Source organism: Oryx dammah, unplaced genomic scaffold, assembly GCF_014754425.2.
Source record: "Oryx dammah isolate SB20612 unplaced genomic scaffold, SCBI_Odam_1.1 HiC_scaffold_1, whole genome shotgun sequence".
NCBI classification, from domain to species: domain Eukaryota; kingdom Metazoa; phylum Chordata; class Mammalia; order Artiodactyla; family Bovidae; genus Oryx; species Oryx dammah.
The window spans coordinates 38,483,864-38,504,125 of NW_024070185.1; the positions used below are offsets into that span (position 1 = coordinate 38,483,864).

The 20,262-nt window shown below is 42.1% G+C and overlaps 1 protein-coding gene across 1 annotated transcript in view; it reads right to left on the minus strand.

Moving 5' to 3' along the window:
* Positions 1–20,262, minus strand: part of LOC120864854 (programmed cell death 1 ligand 2-like) — a 67,562-nt gene that overhangs the window by 14,106 nt on the left and 33,194 nt on the right. Inside the window, exons 4-6 of the mRNA XM_040242084.1 lie at positions 13,555–13,821; positions 4,915–5,052; positions 1,543–1,592 (exon numbers count right to left, since the gene is read on the minus strand). Of these exons, the coding sequence (XP_040098018.1) occupies positions 1,543–1,592; positions 4,915–5,052; positions 13,555–13,821 (455 nt within the window). The remainder of the gene's footprint in view (positions 1–1,542; positions 1,593–4,914; positions 5,053–13,554; positions 13,822–20,262) is intronic.

The following is a 20,262-nucleotide window of genomic DNA, read 5'->3' on the forward strand; positions in this document are numbered from 1 at the left end:
GGCTCAATTAACCCACAGGCATGTTTTGTTTAGTTTGTTTGCTATTTGAAATACTTTCAGCTAGCATTTAATAATTAAGATATTTTATATAAAAATCTAGATTTCCATCTTCTCTGGCAATGTAAGGCTAGTGCTAAACTGACAGGGAAAATGCTCTCCAATTTGTCAAAATCCCTCCCCTCCCCCACTCCCTATTTGGTTAGGGACAGTTTTTACTCATTTCATCACTGGCCCAATAGGCATCTGAGTTTATTACTTCTGTGCTCAAGTTTTCACTATTTCTTCCTTATGCTGAGCAGCTGAAGGAATCACTTATTCAAACATTTTGACCTCATGAAATTCAGCAAATATTGGGCCTCTATCATGGGAACTCACCTGGAGGCCAAGGAGATCAATTTATAGGAATACAGGATTTTTGTTTCCCAAGAAACAGATGTTTGTATCAGAACTTGCAGTGTTGATCTGAAAGTTGTCTCATGATTCAGAAAAGCTCAGGCAATGGGATGTCAAGCACAGCCGGCTTAGGCTGCCTTTCTTCTCTGGCACTGGGTCCAGGAATGAGTCTATAGCGAAAGGATGTATTTTCAAGAATCTCTTTCAGGGAAGTGGTGGAGACAGGGAGGGTGCAGGAGCCTCTTTTCATTTCATTCTTTTAAGTCATATTTTGTGCTTATGAACTGCCATGTGTGACAGATAAGCCAAATGCAAACCCTGGTATTTGAAGGTTTTGTAGCGTTATTTTCATAATCACTGTCCCTGGAATCTGGGGAATATATTCAAAAGAATTCAAAAATAAACAGTTCTTAATATTCTGAGCAGCTGATAATACCTAGTTATTTAGAAGTGTCTACGAATTGCCTATCATTATTTTGGTGAACTCATAAAGTCATGTGTGCACCATGTGATCCCTAGATTTCAGGCAAAGGAAGCTTTCCCAAGAGAGCCAGAAATCCCCATTTTACAATGTGACCTAGAGCCGTGGATCTCCAACAGACCACTTCCCCAGTGTCCATGCTTTTCGTCCGATGAAGCTGAATGGTTTCAGAAACGCTGCTTCTCCTGACCTCTAGATCACTTCCTCCCTCTTCCACAAATTCCAGCTCCAAGCCTTTCAATCTCGTGAAGAGACTTCTACATCTCCAGAAGTACCCTTAACCCACAACCCACAGTGTAGTTAACGACTATTGCAAAAATCCCAGCTGCTGACTGTGTCACAGTAGACTATCTTCTTTTTGCTGTTAAATTTAACCATGTTTCTAATTTGAGCCCAGATCTTCCGTGCATTATTTTCTAGGAGTGCTCAGGAATATAAACAGACAAAAGGCTATATAGTTGTTCTGTGGCTATTCAACTGACACCATCTTTATTTTCCAAGAAAGGAATGGAACAATGCAGGATTGCAAGAGAAACTAAATGCCACTTAGCAGGAAGATTCTGCCCAGCCTATTTGCCCTTTGTGCAACAAAGCAGAGGTTTTATTTCTTAATTTAATCTGGGAGAGAAAAGAAGGTGAAACAGAAAAGAAAAATCATGATTACTCACGGCTCTGTCCACTTCTCTCCTTACCATGGCGGCAGATCTTTTTGTTGCATCTGAAAAAGAAAAATTCCAGGGGTGGGTTAAGGAAACTGTTCTATTTATAGGCGAAATAATGTCAGAACAAAAAGTAAATCCAAATAAATCCACATAGAGAAGCATAAATTTCCACCATGGTTTGAGACCTCAGGCTGGATACAAACTAAAACCATACCCTTAGGAGAAAATTGTGAAGAAAGAAGGCCTCTGCTTACTTCCCATTTCCTTGTCTGCCAGGCCCCCAGGTCCTCAGAGGCTGAGGGACTGCTAATTTGGATATTTGGCCCAGGAAATACTTCTGAAATTCTCTCTCCCTGTTCTACTTTAGTCTTGAATACCACTTCCTTCCTGTCTTCCCTACACAGAGCAGAAGGTCTAATCAATAAATCTGCACTAAGGTGTAATTGACTGATACTGGTTCAAAGTAACGTTGGGAGCAGAAACACAGGTTCACAAGACAGGTCGCGGCTCATCATTGTTTCCCTGGCTTTATATCTTTATCAAGCCCTGATTTCACACATTCCCTCTTATTCTGATTTTCTTACAGGGTTCAATACCCATGTGCTGCAGTTGCTTGGGTTCCTGAACTCAGTCCATCCCTAAACTGCTTTTGTTCTGCATATTAGCTTTTTAGTAACTCCTTTGTATCCATCTTGACCTTGGCCCAGATTTAGAGGGCTTTTATCCAGCACTGCAGTCTCCTCCAAGAGCATTTGTATTTGAAAGGGGTCAGTGGCTAAACTATAGGAATTGCCCTTGAATGTTGGAGATTCAGTGAAGGACTCTTAACGCCTGAGGTCAGTGCTGTCATTTTCTGTGGTTCTCATGCAAACATTAGTCAATATATTTGGCCTTTGGTTTAAATCTCTGCAAAGCTCTGGCTCAGTCTTTTAGGGCAAAATGTGCTGCACAGGCTAGTACTGGTGGGCAAGTTGATTATTAACAGTCCACAATGAGACGGGCATAGAAATAAAGTGCGAACATTAGACATTTTTATAGTAATTCTTCTAATATGTTAGATTTTTATGATCATATTTACTGAAATATCATATTATGTTTATTAAATCCAATAGAAATTAGAAATACTTCTCTATCCCATACAGTAGCTACTAGCCCCATGTGACTGTCAAACACTTACAATATGTGAGCACTAAAATATGACCCAGGACTTGAATTTTTGTTTAATTTAAATAGCCACATATGGCCATATTGTATAGAGCAGGTTAGCATACATATCTGCATATCAGAGATTCAAAGTCTAAAATTTTATTGAACAATTTTGTTGTATATGCCAGGTAATGTTTTAGACACTGGACATATACTGATGAAAAAGAGAAACCATAGTCCTTGAATTCATGGGTACTTGTGTACTCCCTTCTAAGAGAGCAGATCCCAAAGCACAAGAGTTACAGAGGAGGGCTATTACGTAGCAATGGTGATTTCACTTTAGTTTATTAAAAAATAAATCACTTGAAAATGTATTCACTTAACTCTTATTAGTAACAAATCTCTCCCACTCTAGTTGGTGCCTGAGACTCACACCCAGCTTTGGTGCTACTTACACTTGAAATTGGGATAAGGGATGAGGGGAAGATTTCTTTTCTCCATTCTATCTTTTTTTTTTTTAATTTTTTTTAATTTATTTATTTATTTTTAATTTTTACTTTACAATTCTGTATTGGTTTTGGCATAGATTGACATGAATCCACCACAGGTGTACATGCGTTCGAGATGTGGTTCTACTTCATTTTCTCAGAAAGTAAGGATAAAAAACCCGCTGCTCATTTATGAGGTGCCTAATGGGTTCCCAGGCTCCAAGCCTGGAACCTTGGTTATAAAATACTTCTGAGGGGTACACATGAGGGTAGTATGAGAGGAATGCAGGACTTCCCTGGTGGTTCAGTGGTTAAGAATCTGCCTGCCAGTGCAAGGGACATGTTTCTGATCGCTGGCCCAGGAAGATTCCACACGCTGCAGAGCAACTAAGCCCGCATGCCACAACTATGGAAACCCACATGCTCTGGAGCCTGTGCTCCACAGCAAATGTCACCACAGTGAGAAGCCCATGCACTGCAACTAGAGTCTCCCCTGCTTGTCACAACTAGAGAAAGCCCATGCAGCAACGAAAACCCAGTGCAGCCAAAAAAAAAAAAAAAGAATACAGAAGATAAGGTTCTGATAAACTGCATCTGTCATGACTCTCTGAAGTCAGATTTGCAGAAGTGATTCTCTTTAGCCCAAGAGTTTTTGGGCAAGACCCTAAAATTCCTCTACTTCCACTCTTTTTCCCTATCCCATTTTTTTCTCCTTTCCTCCCTCCCTTATTCCCTTCTTCCTTCCTCCCCAACCCCCCTCTTTCTTTTGACAACAGTTCATGGATCTTGGATTCTACAGTAGAAGGTTTGTGGTTACTACCCAAGCTAATGTACACATAGGTCAATAGACAAATAGATGATGATAATATTTCATGGCAGATGAGAATATAGAAGTTAGATTGTAAATGTAGGAGAATAATCACTGAAAAGCCCCCCAGTCCTCAAACAGTGACCACTTCAAATTCTTAGTGAATTATTCCTAGCTGCTATTTCCTTTTCTATAGGCTGTGTATAGATCTTGAGAGGAGGCTCACTGGGTGCCTTGTAGGAAAGGACCTGTTTAGGAATGCATCAGATGGGCTTGCAGGTATTCTGGCCGGGATTCAAACACCACAGGCATGCTCTGTCTCACTGTTACAGTGGAATGGGAATAGGTTGGTGAGCCTGTGATGGGCTGAGGATGGAGCTGCTGAAAGATGACTGAAAGCACCAGTCAGGTGCTTTCTCTACACCAGATGGCCTTACACTTCTTTCCTTTCCTTACCCAACCAGAAGATTCAGGTTCCTGTAGGGCAGAGGATGGCTAAGCCCAGCTCAGACCCAGAATGGGCAAAGGAGGAATGAGAACTAAAGGAGTCCTCATGAAGGATCCTGCCATCCTCCCACCAGTGAACTCTGACTGCACAACCATCTGCATTGCCCAAATAACACTGATCTCATGAGGCTGATGACACTTCTTGGCTCAGAGAACAAAGCAAACCATTTCAGCTACAGAATGAAACACTCATTTAAAAATATTCAGTTTTTTAATTTTTACTTTTATCAATATTTTTATTCAAAAAAATATTGCATCTTATTGAAGACCAGAGGCATTTTCTCCTGGGAAATAATCATTAGGACAAGCTCCAAGAAACTCATGAGCCCTGAGTGGACACAGTGTGAAGCTACAGGTCAGTGGGGCCAAGCAACGCCTCACACTGCAGACACCCAGTCTACTTGGTTACCACGAATAAAACTCACTTACCTTCTCCAGAATACAACTTCTGGCAGAGTCGTTTTCTTAGGGCTACCATTGTGACTATGAACATGAGAGCAATGATGAAGGAGGGAATGAAAACCTGAAGCAGTGAAGATGGAGGGATCTTGGGGTCTTCCATAGGACCTGGCAGAAAGAAAAAGCATCAGAATCCCATGGTATGGTAACTCAGAGGCAAACCAACAATGCAGCCAAGTGAGTGAGTTATAACCAACATGGCCAACTTGCATTGAGCATTTACTCCATGCCAGGTATTTTTCTATGAATGCTGTATGCATAAGAATGATGTCTGTAATAGCTCCTTTACTCTTCATGACCACTCTATGAGGCAGGCTGTACTATAACTCTCGTTTCACTGATGAAGAAAGTGAGGCACAGAGACCTAGCACACTTTCCTAAAATTACACATTAAGTGACATAGCTGAGATATAGTCCAGGCTGCCTGATTCCACATTCCATGTTTTTCACCATTCTTATATACCTATTGTATTATGTTCTCTTTCTTACTCTTCTTTCTTCCTCCCTCCCTTCCTTCCTTCTCCTTCCTTTCTTTCTTTTTCTTCCTTCCTTCCTTGCTGTTTCTCCTTCATCAGCTCTCTTTTTACAGGATAGTCCCTCAGCCCAAATATGTCTCCCCCTCCACCGTTGAGCATTCATGATGCTTAGAATATATCTGATCAGTTATTCAATCTCCAGGATTAAGAGGATCCTTTTGAAAAAACAGAATATCATATCTTAATGTGAATCATTACAGCTAGCCATTTTCTTTTCCTCAGAGAATCAAGGTCTGGTACTGAGGAAGAGATGAGTTTAGTAGAGAGGTGGATGAGAAGAGTAAGTTTGGAGGCTGGGGAAAGCCTTGTAAAGCAGTGCTCTGGTTAGAATGAGGGCTCCAGACTGACTAAGGACAGGCCTGGATGGGGGTTCACTACAGGGAGATGGAAGCATACTCAAGTAAACTGTGCCCTTTCCAACAGGCTGAATTTTGCCTTATAGAGTAACTCATAAAGAATAAACATAACAGGGAATTCTCTGGCTGTTCAGTGGTTGGGAGTCTGCACTCTCACTGCTGAGGGCCTGGGCACGGCCGAAAAATACGCGTCATAGCCTGGTCCTGGAAAAGTCTGGCAAAACTGCTCCTGAGGAAGGGCTCAGTCCTGCCCTCTGTCTTCTCCTTCTCCCATCATAGTGCTATCTGAGAACCACAGACAGTTTTAGCTAAGAAGGGACTAGATGTCATTTAATTTGAGGCTCTCATCTTAGAGTTGAGGAAGTAAGGCTCCAAGGCATCACTGCTAATGGGCTGGTGGCTCAGTGGTAAAGAATCCATTTGCCAAGTAGGAGATGCCGGTTTGATTCCTGGGTTGGGAAGATCCCCTTGAGAACGAAATGGCAACCCACTCCAGTATTCTTGCCTGGAAATCCCTTGGACAGAGGAGCCTGGTGGGTTGAAGTCCACGGGGTCACAAAGGAACGGACACAACTTAGTGACTGAGCACGCATGCACACATCACTGTGAAGTAAGTGGCCAGACCAGGACTGCAAACCCAGATCTGTCTGATCCAAAGCTCAGGCCCCACAGGTATTTGTCTCTAAGTTTAAGATTGTAGTGAACATAAAGATAAAAAGCATTAAGAAATTTGGTTTATCTAAACGTTGGATAATCCATATTTAAAATTTTTAATTGAGGTATAATTATCATATAACATATTAGTTTCAGGCATACAACATAACGATTTGATATTTGTATACACTGTGAATTATCACCACAACACATCTAGTTAACAGCCTTTATCACACATAACCCATAGTAACTAATATTTTCTTGGAAGTGCTTACTGGGGCTTCCCAGGTGGTGCAGTATAAAGAATCTGCCTGCCAATGCAGGAGACGCAAGAGATGCAGGTTCAATCCCTGGATTGGGATATCCCCTGGAATAGGAAATGGCAACCCACTTCAGTATTCTTGCCTGGAAAACTCTGTGGACGGAGGAGCCTGGTGGGTTATAGGCCATGGGTTGCAAAGAGGTGGACACAACTGAGCGACTGAGCACACACACGCAGGAAGTGCTTATTAAGTACTTGCTGCATATAGCACCATAAGTCAAGGAGTTCTTACTGTCCCCACAGCAGGAGATGTCCTTACCTCAGTGCCTTTATGCAAACCCTTGTCCTGTAAGGTTCCCTCATAGTTCCTTCCAAACACAAATTCTACTTATTCTTAAAGATTTTCTAACACTGAACATGCAATAAGACATCAGTCTGCTTAGCATGTAAGTACATGAAATTACAAAGACTTTTGCAAAGTCATCTCTGAATCCCCTATAGAGCCAAGCACCAGCTACATGAAAAGGGTCAATAAGGATTTGCTGGACTGAATCGACTCTCTGTCCATCTAGTCTACCTTGCCCAATCTTTCTTATCATTAGTTAAATCTTGTGACAGACTGCTGAATCCATTCTCTGTTTCTTCTCTAGTACTAGCTCGGTGTTAGCTGGACATATGGTTTTGCTGAGACTACATGTCTAAGCCTTCCCTGCAGTTAGGTGTGGCCAGCCATGTGAACTAAGTTCAGGCCTAGAGAATGGCTTTTTTATGTCTTGGCCTTCAAACACTGGGTGTACTTTTTTCTTTCTGTGGGCTGAAACATGAATGTGGCAGTGACCCAGCTTTGACAGTTCAACAGCGTAACATCCTGGAGCGTGCCAGAGCAATAAGACGGAAAGAACCTAGATTACTGAACGACTTTGCAGAATACAGCAACTTACCTGCTCTGACCCACCTTCTATCTCTGAATGTGACATCAGAGAGAAGTATACTCCTGCTTTAAGCTACTATATTTTGAGATCTCTTAGCCTAAATCCTAATGCATATTATTCCAGACTGTTTTATAATAATTGCATGCTATTTAACAATGAGATGTCCTGATGCAATGGGAAAAATACTGGATCTGTTCTTATCCACAGTCTCATGCACTTATAAGGAAACCAGGCTTCTTGCTGGACAAACCATGTTTGTTTGTTTGTTTGTTTTTTCCTGTTTCTATCCTTTCTGACTGCTAAGGACTTTACATATTTCATTTAGTCCTCATGATAATTCTATTAGGTATCTACCATTATTTATCCCTACTCTACAAATGAGAGGCTGAGTTCTAGGGTGGCTCAGTCATATGTTCATGTTCTCAAAGCTAGGAGGTAGCAGAGAGAGGATTTGAAATTCTAGTCCATCTGACCTCAAGCCCGTGCTCCTGAGCACTGCCAAAGAGTCACCTCCAAGTCTCCTGGGAGAGCTTCTCTGACCCCCCTACAAGGGTCTTGTTATAGTTATTTCTTGTGCTCCCATCTCATTATATTTCCTAATGAAAATGCATCCCTGGTCAAGCGGAAGGAACCCTGTTTCAAAAGGAAAATGGTGTCACTGCTCCTTAATTTCTGATTGAAAATTAGGATGTTCAGTCATCTATTCTGGAGCTACTGGAGTACCTCCCACCCCAGAATCTCACTGCTGTATGTGTTTTCTTCATTGACTTCTGAAGAAGTATGTGTGGGTCACAGATGTCAGCAATGAGCAGCCAATTTATGAGAAAGGGCACAGTCATAAGACAACTTAAAAATGTCTTTGAGAAATAGGAGCAAGGAACCCATGGGAGGATGTTTGACTTTGGTCATTTTGTTGCCGGTATTTGTATCACAAAACTAGGCAATCATTTGTACCACACAGACTGGCAGCTGGGATGATGGGACTGGGATAGTCCAAGAGTAAGTCTCCAAGTCATTAGTCTTACATTTACTGAGCGCTTACCATGGGCAGAGCACTCAGGTTTTGCTTTAGTTTGGATATAAAGAAGACTCGTGTGAACAATTAAAATGCATGGAAAATAAAAGAGCAATGAAAGAGAAAAGACAAGCACAGTTGCAGACAAGCAAGGAAATAGGTCTTAGGAGGTGAGATGAGGGAAAGATTCCTTGTACTCTGGAGATACCTGAACTACCCTGAGAGCTGGTGAGGACAACGAAGAATGATATTTTGTGGAAGAAACTGCCTGAGGAAAGAAGTCACGGCGACCAGAGAGGTGCAAGTAGGTTCAGAGAGTACAGGGTGAGGAAAGGGTATACCTGGAGCAGAGGACCCGTGTCTGGGGGCAGGAGGAATATAGAGCTGAGAGGGACTCTCAACTCAGAGAATCTAACTGCACCAACACTGCTCCATCTCCCTGCTGGCTGCATTCATCAGTGCTCTCCTAGGAGACCCCACAGGTACCTCCCACAACTGTTGACTTTACTATTATTAGGTCTCTCCCATGGAGAGAAGGGCCAGCTTACTTCATTCTCAACTTCTCACTGCCTTAAGGCTTCTAGACAAATGGTCAGTCTGCCCTTCCACCTCTCTACTATGAAGAGAAAAATACTGATGTAATCAGTGATGACAAGGGTAGGTTGTAGTTATTTCCAAATTCTTCTTATCCAGGCCCTTGTTTCCCAGTGAAGATCCTTATGTAAGAGTCACTTTAGAAAACCATATTTCATCCAATATTGGCCAACACTTAACCAGAAAGAAAATTCTACATAACAAAGGAAAGTTGACTAAACAATTCTTGGAAAAAACTAATTCCCCTGGGATTATTAATATTTGAGCCTGTGGAGCTCTGGTTTCAAATTAGTTATAGCTCAGTTTTTATAAGGTGACAAGTCTGGTGGTCTTAGTTGTCATAAAAGAAGATATAGAGAATGTTGAAAGGTCAACTTGCCTAATTTATTATTTTCACTTAAAGTTCGTTCTCAAAATGGTACACTTATAATGTCTTCATTTCTGTCCATATCCTTAGCATGAATCTTCTCTTTGCCTTCTCACTTCATCATAATAACTTAGAAAAAAGCTGGGCTAACTTTAGTGTTGGAATTGTGTGGTGAAGTGTGGGGAGGTGGGGAAATGGGGGTTTGGAATGACATTGGAGCTGGCTGCTCTGAAAACTATATCAGGGAGTATTTTATTTTCTAAGGAAAAAAATGCTAGGAAATTAATGATGAGATGGGCACTGAGTCATTTCAAAGTTCTCCAACTGGCCTGTGGATCAGTGCCAGTCCATGACAAAATTTAATTTGAGATAGAGTGGTATCTCTGGTGCCTCAACTCATTTTCTGTCTGTCCCACCCACCTGATTTCAGCCATGGCTCAATATGGCTGAATGACGGGTGGTTCTTTGCAGGTTCTAACTCACTCCAGCCATGACAGCCATGCCTCAACAGTGTGCTGCTTTTGTGCCAGGGCTTCCCCAGTGCTGAGGGTTGTTTCCTCTCATCACTTTTTCCAGTGACCTACTTGTAGAGTCTTTGCTTCTCCTATCCACAAATTTAGGTTGCCCTGGATTAAAGTTCCAGCTCCCTAGTGGCCAATACTTCTACCAAGGATGCTGTGTACCAAGGGGCATGTTCTACCACATGTAAAGTTATAGCTACTGCCTAGTCAACTCGAGCTCTATCCACTGTCAGACCAGCGGGCAAAGCAAAGAATACTAATACTGGTAGAGGAGCTGATCTTGATTCCCATGTTGCTGCTGTTCAGTCTCTCAGTTGTATTTGACTCTTTGTAACCCCATGGACTGCAGCACGCCAGGCTTCCCTGTCCTTCACCATCTCCCAGAGCTTATTCAATCTCATGTCCATTGAGTCAGTGATGCCATCCAACCATCTCATCCTGTCATCCCCTTCTCCTCCTGCCTTCAATCTTTCCCAGCATCAGGGCCTTTTCTAATGAGTCAATTCTTCTCATCAGGTGGCCAAAATATTGGAGCTTCAGCATCAGGCCTTCCAATGAATACTCAGGATTGATTTCCTTTAGGGTTGACTGGTTTGATCTCCTTGCAGTCCAAGGGACTCTCAAGATCTTTTCTTACATCACAGTTCAAAAGCATCAGTTCTTTAGTGCTCAGCCTTCTTTATGGTCCAACTCCCACATCCATACATAACTGCTGAAAAAACCGTAGCTTTGACTATATGGACCTTTGTTGGCAAAGTAATGGTTCCCATGAAGAATTCCAATGCTGCTACACAATGGAGGCAGGGAAGACTGTCTGGAACTCAGGGATCCACTGATTCTCTGAGTCTTGTTACTTCCATACCCAGTGATAACAATGAAAAGGCAATTGTAGCAACTGCAGTCTGCTGAGGATGAGGCGACTAGGGCTCAGGTCTCCCAGTGTTGAAAATCTGAATCACCCCCACACTCTTCCTTCCCTCCACCCTCAAGGGGTGCCTCCAGGCAAACAAACTATTCCATCTGAAATGCTGAGTGAGGGAAAGCTAGAATGTATGCTGATGAGAGAGATGACAAATATCAACTATGGGTTGGGATCAGTTGCAGCAGCAGAAACTGTAACTTGTTTCATGAACTCTGGTATATGTATCTTGTGCAGTGATAGTAGCTATTTCCCTGCCCAAAGGCTTGGAAAGGCTCGGAGACAGTGGTTTGAATACAAGGCATGAAGGGACAGACCTGAGCAGTGCAAGGGATCGACTACCGTCGTCCTGCCTCACTTTCTCTCAGCCTCTCTTCTGAGTTTAGCCACATACTGGGTAGAATTCTGGGTGGGCCTCAACTCACTTCATGGTCAGTGACTCCCTCAGGTGAACACATTGCTTTCTGCCCTGAAATGACTTTGATGCCATAGATGCTGGGGGAGCCCTCTCAGCCCACATGCATGCATAGCTCACAGCAGAAGGAAGTTACACTCCTGGGGACAACTGCTCACCACTGGGGGTGAAAGCAAAAGATTAGTCCTTCAGTCTGAAGCTCTTTGAGTAAACATCTTAGGAGATGATCTATACACTTCTCACGAGATTCTTGAGTATTTCAGCTTCTACTGTTCATGCCAACAATTGGAATAATGCACCCTTCTATTTTCTCTTCCTTCTTTCCTGTCTTAATTTTTGAATGTCTCACTTCTGCCCCTTGGGGTCACCACCTAAATGCCTGCATGCCACACAAGTCCTCATCATAAGTTCTTTTATCTAACTAAGATAGAAGAGTAAATAGTGGAATATAATGATAATATAGCAAATCTTCTGTAAAGTCAAATTTAATCACTATTAAGGACTGTCTTTGTTCTGAAATTATATCCTTTATTGGTAAGATAGCAGAATAATGGCTCCTCTTAAAGATGTCCATGTTCTGAAACCTATGACTGCATTACCCTACATAACAAAGGATTGTGCAGATGTGGTTATATTAAGGACCTTGAAATGGGAAAACTATCCTGAATTATCAGGTTGAGGTACGTATTGGGGGGCGGAATCTAATGTAATCACAAGGGTCCTTAAGAGGTAGAAGAGAGAGGCAAGAGAGTTAAAGAAAGAGATGTGATGGCAGAAGCAGAAATCTAATGCTGGTTTTGGAGGTGGAAAGAAAGGCCATGAGCCAAGGCATGCAGGTGCCTCCCAAAGGTGGAGAAATCCAGAAAATGAATTCTTAGAGCCTCTACAGTCCCGTGACAAATTGATTTGAGCCCAGTAAAGCTCTTTTCAGACTTTTGACTTCCAGAAGTGTGAGCTAATAAATTTGTGTTGTCTAAAGCCCACAGTAGGGACTTCCCTGGTGTTCCAGTGCTAAAAAATCCACCTTGCAATGCAGGGATATGGGTTCGATTCCTGGACAGGGAACTAAGATTCTACGTATCCTGGGTCAACTAAGCCTGTGCGCTACAACTAGAGAGTCCATGCATTGCAAGGAAAGATCTGCATGCCACAACCAAGGCCTGACATGGCTAAACAAATATATAAAATTCTTAAAAAAAATAAAGCCCATGATGGTTGTGGAACAATAGGAGACTTATGCCTCTGCAAAAAAATGACGTCTTATAAAATGATTATGATACTAAATGTTAGCTGATACTAAATGATCTGATACTAAATGTTAGCTGTTCTTATTTGTCAAATGAATGTTTTTAGCAGATAAAAAATTAGCAGACTATGAGAACTGTTATAAATTTTACTTATGCATGAAGTTCTAAAGTATAGGATTCAGCATAGCCAGAGAAGTCTGTAAGTGATTTTTTTAAAGAGGTCAGTTTTCCTGGAAAACTCTAAAACCACTTGGCTGGCAGAAAAGCCAGCAAAGTAATATTCATACTGCTGACGCATGGCATTATGCCTGAATCAAAGAGATCAGCCCTTATGCTGGGTATTTTCAGTTTCCTCTTTGGGTCCATTCACTGCACACTCTATTCTAAGCCCTGAGAGGCTGACCTTATGAACGTATCAGAGGAATTCCTTGTTCTCTGACCTCACCTGTGTTCTGCCAGTGGGAGGCTCCAGCAGGAGACTGGAGGGTGGGAGAACAAGGTTGGGGCATCCATTCATCACCTTCTGTTCTTGGGAGTGGCTGCAAGTGGCAGTACCCCTGTACTGGAGGCCCCAGGTCCCTTTTCCAGGTTCCAGCAGACTCTCCTGGAGGCAGGCGCGGTACAGCTCCAAGACTTTTGAAGTCCCAGGTGCTCTATCCTACTTTTAGTAGTTTCTCTAAACCTTAATCACTCCCTTTATTACACTCTTCTCAGGTTACTCATTCTGACTGTGTCATCCATTTCTTGCCTGAACCCTGATTGGTAGAGCTAGGAAAGGTGGGCAGCTCTTACCTTGGACAATGGTGGCTGAAGTGAGTTCCTTCACATTGGCATTCCAGAACACACAGCTGAAATTCCTGCCGGGGTGTGGCTTTAGGCGCAGAACACTGGTAACCTGGTAGAGGCCTTCAGAGGTCTTGGTGTGGCTGGTGTTGGTAGGAATACTGATGTTTGGCCAAGACACTTCTGCCAAGGGATAGCCTTCAGCTTGGCAGGTGAGCTCTACCTCATCTGTTCCTGGGACCTTGAGGTAGCGAGTGTTTATTTTCTTGTAGGAAGCTGGGACCAAAAAAAAAAAAAGAAGAAGAAGAAGAAATAAGTCTCTCATTTCTGATTCCTATAGATCCCTATACGTAATGTCTTATGAAATAAATTATCATTATCAATATTAAATAAAAATGGTTTTAACTTTTAAAACATTTCCTGTGTCCCAGATATCATGCTCTTTTTACATCACTGAATAATTTAATTTTTACAACAAAAGAGCATCATCAATATTCTCAATTTTTGTTGAAGGTAACTGAGGTTAGAGAGGTTTATTTCACTCTAAGTCACAGGGTTATTAACTGGTGGGGCCAATTATGCACAATCGAGGTTTGATTTCAAATCTCAATGGTGCTTTATCCTATCACAATCTGTGGCTGTAAATTATCTCACAGTCAGAGATTGGAGGAAAAAAAGACGATGGATAAACAAAATCATTAGATTACTCCTACACCCCACTTTATTTAGTATTTTCTAACATCTTCAGGAGGAAATTTTCTTTCCACTTCCCCCTTTCCTCTGTCTTCTTCGAGATTAGGAGGAGAGAAAAATGAAGATCTAGACATCTGTTGGCGGTCAGATTCATTGCCATCTTGGCCCCCGCTGGTTTCATCTGGATTTGGTTTTTTTGTATTGTTTGTTTGCTTTTGTTTGCAGCTTCCTTTCTTATCTCTGGATCTTTTAATGGAAAGATTTATGTTCACTCCTGCTGAAGGTGGGGGTTGATGGGTTTTGAGCAAAGACCTGGAGCAGCTCTGGCAACACTTTGAAGATGAAATGAGTTAATACATGTAAAGTGTTCAGAAAGAGCAAGTACAGTAAAGTAATGCTCAAAATTCTCCAAGCCAGACCTCAGCAATACGTGAACCATGAACTCCCAGATGTTCAAGCTGGTTTTAGAAAACGCAGAGGAACCAGAGATCAAATTGCCAACACCTGCTGGATCATCAAAAAAGCAAGAGAGTTCCAGAAAAACATCTATTTCTGCTTTATTGACTATGCCAAAGCTTTTGACTGTGTGGATCACAATCAACTGTGGAAAATTCTGAAAGAGATGGGAATACTAGACCACCTGACCTGCCTCTTGAGAAACCTATACGCAAGTCAGGAAGCAACAGTTAGAACTGGACATGGAACAACAGACTGGTTCCAAATAGGAAAAGGAGTACGTCAAGGCTGTATATTGTCACCCTGCTTATTTAACTTCTATGCAGAGTACATCATGAGAAATGCTAGGCTGGAAGAAGCACAAGCTGGAATCAAGATTGCTGGGAGAAATATCAATAACCTCAGATATGCAGATGACACCACCCTTATGGCAGAAAGTGAAGAGGAGCTAAAAAGCCTCTTGATGAAAGTGAAAGAGGAGAGTGAAAAAGTTGGCTTAAAGCTCAACATTCAGAAAACAAAGATCATGGCATCTGGTCCCATCACTTCATGGCAAATAGATGGGGAAACAGTGGAAACAGTGTCAGACTTTATTTTGGGCGCTCCAAAATCACTGCAGATGGTGATTGCAGCCATGAAATTAAAAGATTCTTGTTCCTTGGAAGGAACGCTATGACCAACCTAGATAGCATATTGAAAAGCAGAGATATTACTTTGCCAACAAAGGTCCGTCTAGTCAAGGCTATGGTTTTTCCAGTGGTCATGTATGGATGTGAGAGTTGGACTGTGAAGAAAGCTGAGTGCTGAAGAATTGATGCTTTTGAACTGTGGTGTTGGAGAAGACTCTTGAGAGTCCCTTGGACTGCAAGAAGATCCAACCAGTCCATTCTAAAGGAGATCAGTCCTGGGTGTTCATTGGAAGGACTGATGCTGAAGCTGAAACTCCAATACGTAGGCTACCTCATGCGAAGAGTTGACTCATTGGTAAGACCCTGAAGCTGGGAGGGATTGGGGGCAGGAGGAGAAGGGGATGACAGAGGATGAGATGGTTGGATGGCATCACCGACTCAATGGACATGAGTTTGGGTAAACTCCAAGAGTTGGTGATGGACAGGGAGGCCTGGCGTGCTGTGATTCATGGGGTTGCAGAGTCGGACATGACTGAGCAACTGAACTGAACTGAACTGAACAGCAGGTACATGATAAGTGCTCTTATTTTTTAAAAGACCTAGATTCTGTCTATAAATATTCAAGAATAGAGTATATTTATTAGTTATTTCTCCTCTATAATACCCCCCCACATGCATGCACACACACATATGCGCGCACACACGTGTGCACACACATACACACACACACCATTCTGTGCAGTGGATGCTGAATGAATTAACCAGATATTCCTCCCTGCTCTCTAGAAAACTGAGGTCTAAAATAGATACAAGTGACACTGAGAGCACCAGGAAGACACAAGGACAAATTGTCCAACTGTTTTAGACTATAGCTAAAAATAAATGTTAACCACATATGCAAGTACAAGGGAGGGCAAAAGTAACCTGTTGATTTTTGGTGAAAGGAAGAGGGGGTGGGCACTAGCTTTCATTAGCTAGTCTTTAAGAAATAGAATTTTGATACCATCTTTGACGTAAAGACATATATATGGCCCAGATATGAATAAACATTTTTTTCTCAAATTTTTGGGAGGAGTATAAACGAGTACAAATGGTGAAAAGTGATTTTTCTACTAAAATAATGGTAACAGCCACATGGAAAACATCAAATATGTATGACTTACTAAGTGTTTTCTAGGTACTGAGTTCATGTTCTGCACTTTTACATTCTGTGGACGTGGAAGGAATAATCAAGCCCCTCTCCACAACTTTTGCCTTTTGAGAGCCTCCCTTGTGTGTCTCTATGTTATGAGTTGCTAATTTGATTGTGTTAGTGACTCAGTCGTCTTTGACTCTTTGCTACCCCATTAACTGTAGCCTGTCAGGTTCCCCTGTTCCTGGAATTCTCCAGGCAAGAATACTGGAGTGCATAACCATTTCCTTCTGCAGAGAATCTTCCCCACCCAGGGACTGAACCTGGGTCTTCTGCTTCACTTACTGGGTCATGGGTCACCAGAGAGCAGGATGACTGCACCTTGAAGAGCTGTTTATAACCTGCGGCCTTTTCTTGAAGTTCTCTTTTCCATGCCACTAAGCATACTTGGCCAGGCCAGCTGGGCTGCCTGCCTCAAAATGCTCTCACATTTTCCTCACTCACACTACTCCAGCTTCTGTTTGTGACTGAGTGGTGGGGAAGATTTTCTTATCTATGAGGCTGGATGGATGAGTGACTTCAGGGTCTGATTTGCAAATCTGGACTCAGTTTAAGACAAGGGAACAAGAAACCAGAAGTCCCTATTCTGAGTCATGTTCTCCAGTGCAGATTATAAGAGAAGGCTCAATGTAGGAAGAGGCAAAAGGAAAAAATTACGTATTCATCCAGTTATTATTTTAAAAACTGGAGCTCATTTCCCATTTGGCTACTAATTACTCTGGGTATATCTCACTTAGTCAAGAACTTAGAGACAACCGGGGTGAGTAGCTCTAAACCTAACTCCATCCCCTTAATATACCTCCTCTCACTTAAACCATGCAAAGACCCAATGTGGTAGACTAAATGCATACTCCAGGAATAAATAAGAAAATGGCTGGAATCTGGGGTGACTGAGGGGACTTGAACTAAAGCCCTTCATGGGTACCATTCTGAATTCTGCATTGGAATCATCAGAACAGGATGGTTCTCTAAGTAAGTACAAAAGTCTAGGAATGAAGCATCAAATATGGGAAGAGGGATGTTTTTGGAGGGACTTAGGAGTACTCAGAAATAGAAGAAGATGAGAAGAATTAGGTTCTGAAGCAGCCTACTAAAGAACTTGAACTGGTTAGAATCATTGGTCTCCTTGGAGCCAATTTTGGTCTGTCTCTAGCAATCCAACAGTACCTGAAGCATGCATTTTAAGTACTTGCTTTATCTCATTTTGTTACTTTATCTACACTTATTTTTCCTTGGTTTGATGTCCCCTTATTATCATTTCATCCTAGTATGCTGTAGATTGTTTCTGTAAGCTCTGGGGTTTGGGAGGGGCATAAAGTAGAATAAATGGATTCATAGGAATAGTGTCTTATGGATGAGGGTTTGGCCTACTCCAGCAAGGCAGCTTAGGACAAGATACAGGTCTTGGCTGCCAAGCTGATAGGTGATTTCAGAGGTAGGAGGGCCAGGAATCAGGAGCTGGGCTGAGGTTTTGGTTATATAAATAAGGGAGCAGATGGGAGAGATGTTCTCCTAAAAGAATAATCAAGAAATGATGCAACTGACAAAGGATTAATTTCCAAAATATACAAACAGCTCATAGAACTCAACATCAAAAACACAAACAACCCAATTAAAAAATAGGCAGAACACCTGAATAGACATTTTTTTCAAAGAAAACTTACAGATGGACAACAGGCACATGAAAAGATGCTCAACATAGCTAATTATTAGAGAAATGCACATCAAAGCTGCAATGAAGTGTCATGTCACACAATCAGAATGGCTATCATCAAAAGTCTACAGAGAATAAATATTGGAAGGGTGTGGAGAAAAAGGAACCGTCCTACACTATTGGTGGGAATGTAAATTGCTATAGTCATGATGGAGAACAGTATCAGTTCAGTTCAGTTCAGTTCAGTTGCCCAGTCGTGTCCGACTCTTTGCGACCCCATGAATCGCAGCACGCCAGGCCTCCCTGTCCATCATCAACTCCCGGAGTTCACTCAGACTCACATCCACCGAGTCAGTGATGCCATCCAGCCATCTCATCCTCTGTTGTCCCCTTCTCCTCCTGCCCCCAATTCCTCTCAGCATCAGGGTCTTTTCCAAGGAGTCAATTCTTCGCATGAGGTGGCCAAAGTACTGGACTTTCAGTTCAGTTCAGTTCAGTTTAGTTCAGTTGCTCAGTCGTGTCTGACTCTTTGCGACCCCATGCAGCTTTAGCATCATTCCTTCCAAAGAAATCCCAGGGCTGATCTCCTTCAGAATGGACTGGTTGGATCTCCTTGCAGTCCAAGGGACTCTCAAGAGTCTTCTCCAACACTACAGTTCAAAAGCATCAATTCTTTGGCCCTCAGCTTTCTTCACAGTCCAACTCTCACATCCATACATGACCACTGGAAAAACCATAGCCTTGACTAGACAGACCTTTGTTGGCAAAGTAATGTCTCTGCTTTTCAATATGCTATCTAGGTTGGTCATAACATTTCTTCCATGAACAGTATAGAGGATCCTTAAAGCAGAATTACCATATGATCTGGCAATCCCACTCGTGGGCATATATCCAGAAAAGATGAAAACTCTAATTTGAAAAAATATATGTATTGGAATGTTCACTACAGCACTATTTACAATTGCCAAGATATGGAAGGAATATAAATGTTCATTGACAGATGAACTGGTAAAGAAGATGTGGTCTACGTATGTGTTCAGTTCAGTTCAGTTGCTCAGTCATGCCCGACTTTTTGTGACCCATGGACTGCGCAGCACGCCAGATTTCCCTGTCCATCACCAACTCCCGGAGCTTGCTCAAACCCATGTCCACTGAGTCAGTGATGCCATCCAACCATCTCATCCTCTGTCATCCCTTTCTCCTCCTGTCTTCAATCTTTTCCAGCATCAGGTTCTTTTCCAATGAGTCAGTTCTTCACATCAGGTGGCCAAAGTACTGGAGTTTCAGCTATGGCATCAGTCCTTCCAAAGAATACTCAGGACTGCTTTCCTTTAGGATTGACTGGTTGGACCTCCTTGCAGCCCAAGGGATTCTCAAAAATCTTCTCCAACACCAAGTTCAAAAGCATCAATTCTTTGGTGCTCAGCTTTCTTTATAGTCCTCCTCTCACATCCATACATGACTACTGGAAAAACCATAGCTCTGACTAGACGGATCTGTGTTGGCAAAGTAATGTCTCTGCTTTTTAATATGCTATCTAGGTTGGTTGTAGCGTTCCTTCTAAGGAACAAGAGTCTTTTAATTTCATGGCTGCAATCACAATCTGCAGTGATTTTGGAGCCCAAGAAAATAAAAAGTCTCACTGTTTCCACTGTCTCCTCATCTATTTGCCATGAAGTGATGGGACCAGATGCCATGATCTTAGTTTTTTGAATGTTGAGTTTTAAGGCAACTTTTTCACTCTCCTCTTTCACTTTCATCAAGAGTCTCTTCAGTTCCTCTTCATTTTCTGCCATAACGGTGGTCATCTGTATATGTGAGGTTTTGATATTTCTCCCAGCAATCTTGATTCCAGATTGTGCTTCATCCAGCCCAGCATGATGTACTCTGCATATAAGTTAAATAAGTAGGGTGACCATACACAGTCTTGACATACTCCTTTCCTGATTCGAAACCATTTGTTCCATGTCTGGTTCTAACTGTTGCTTCTTGACCTGCATATAGATTTCTCAGGAGGCAGGCAAGGTGGTCTGGTATTTCCATCTCTTCAAAACTTTTCCACAGTTTGTTGTGATCTACACAGTTAAGGGCTT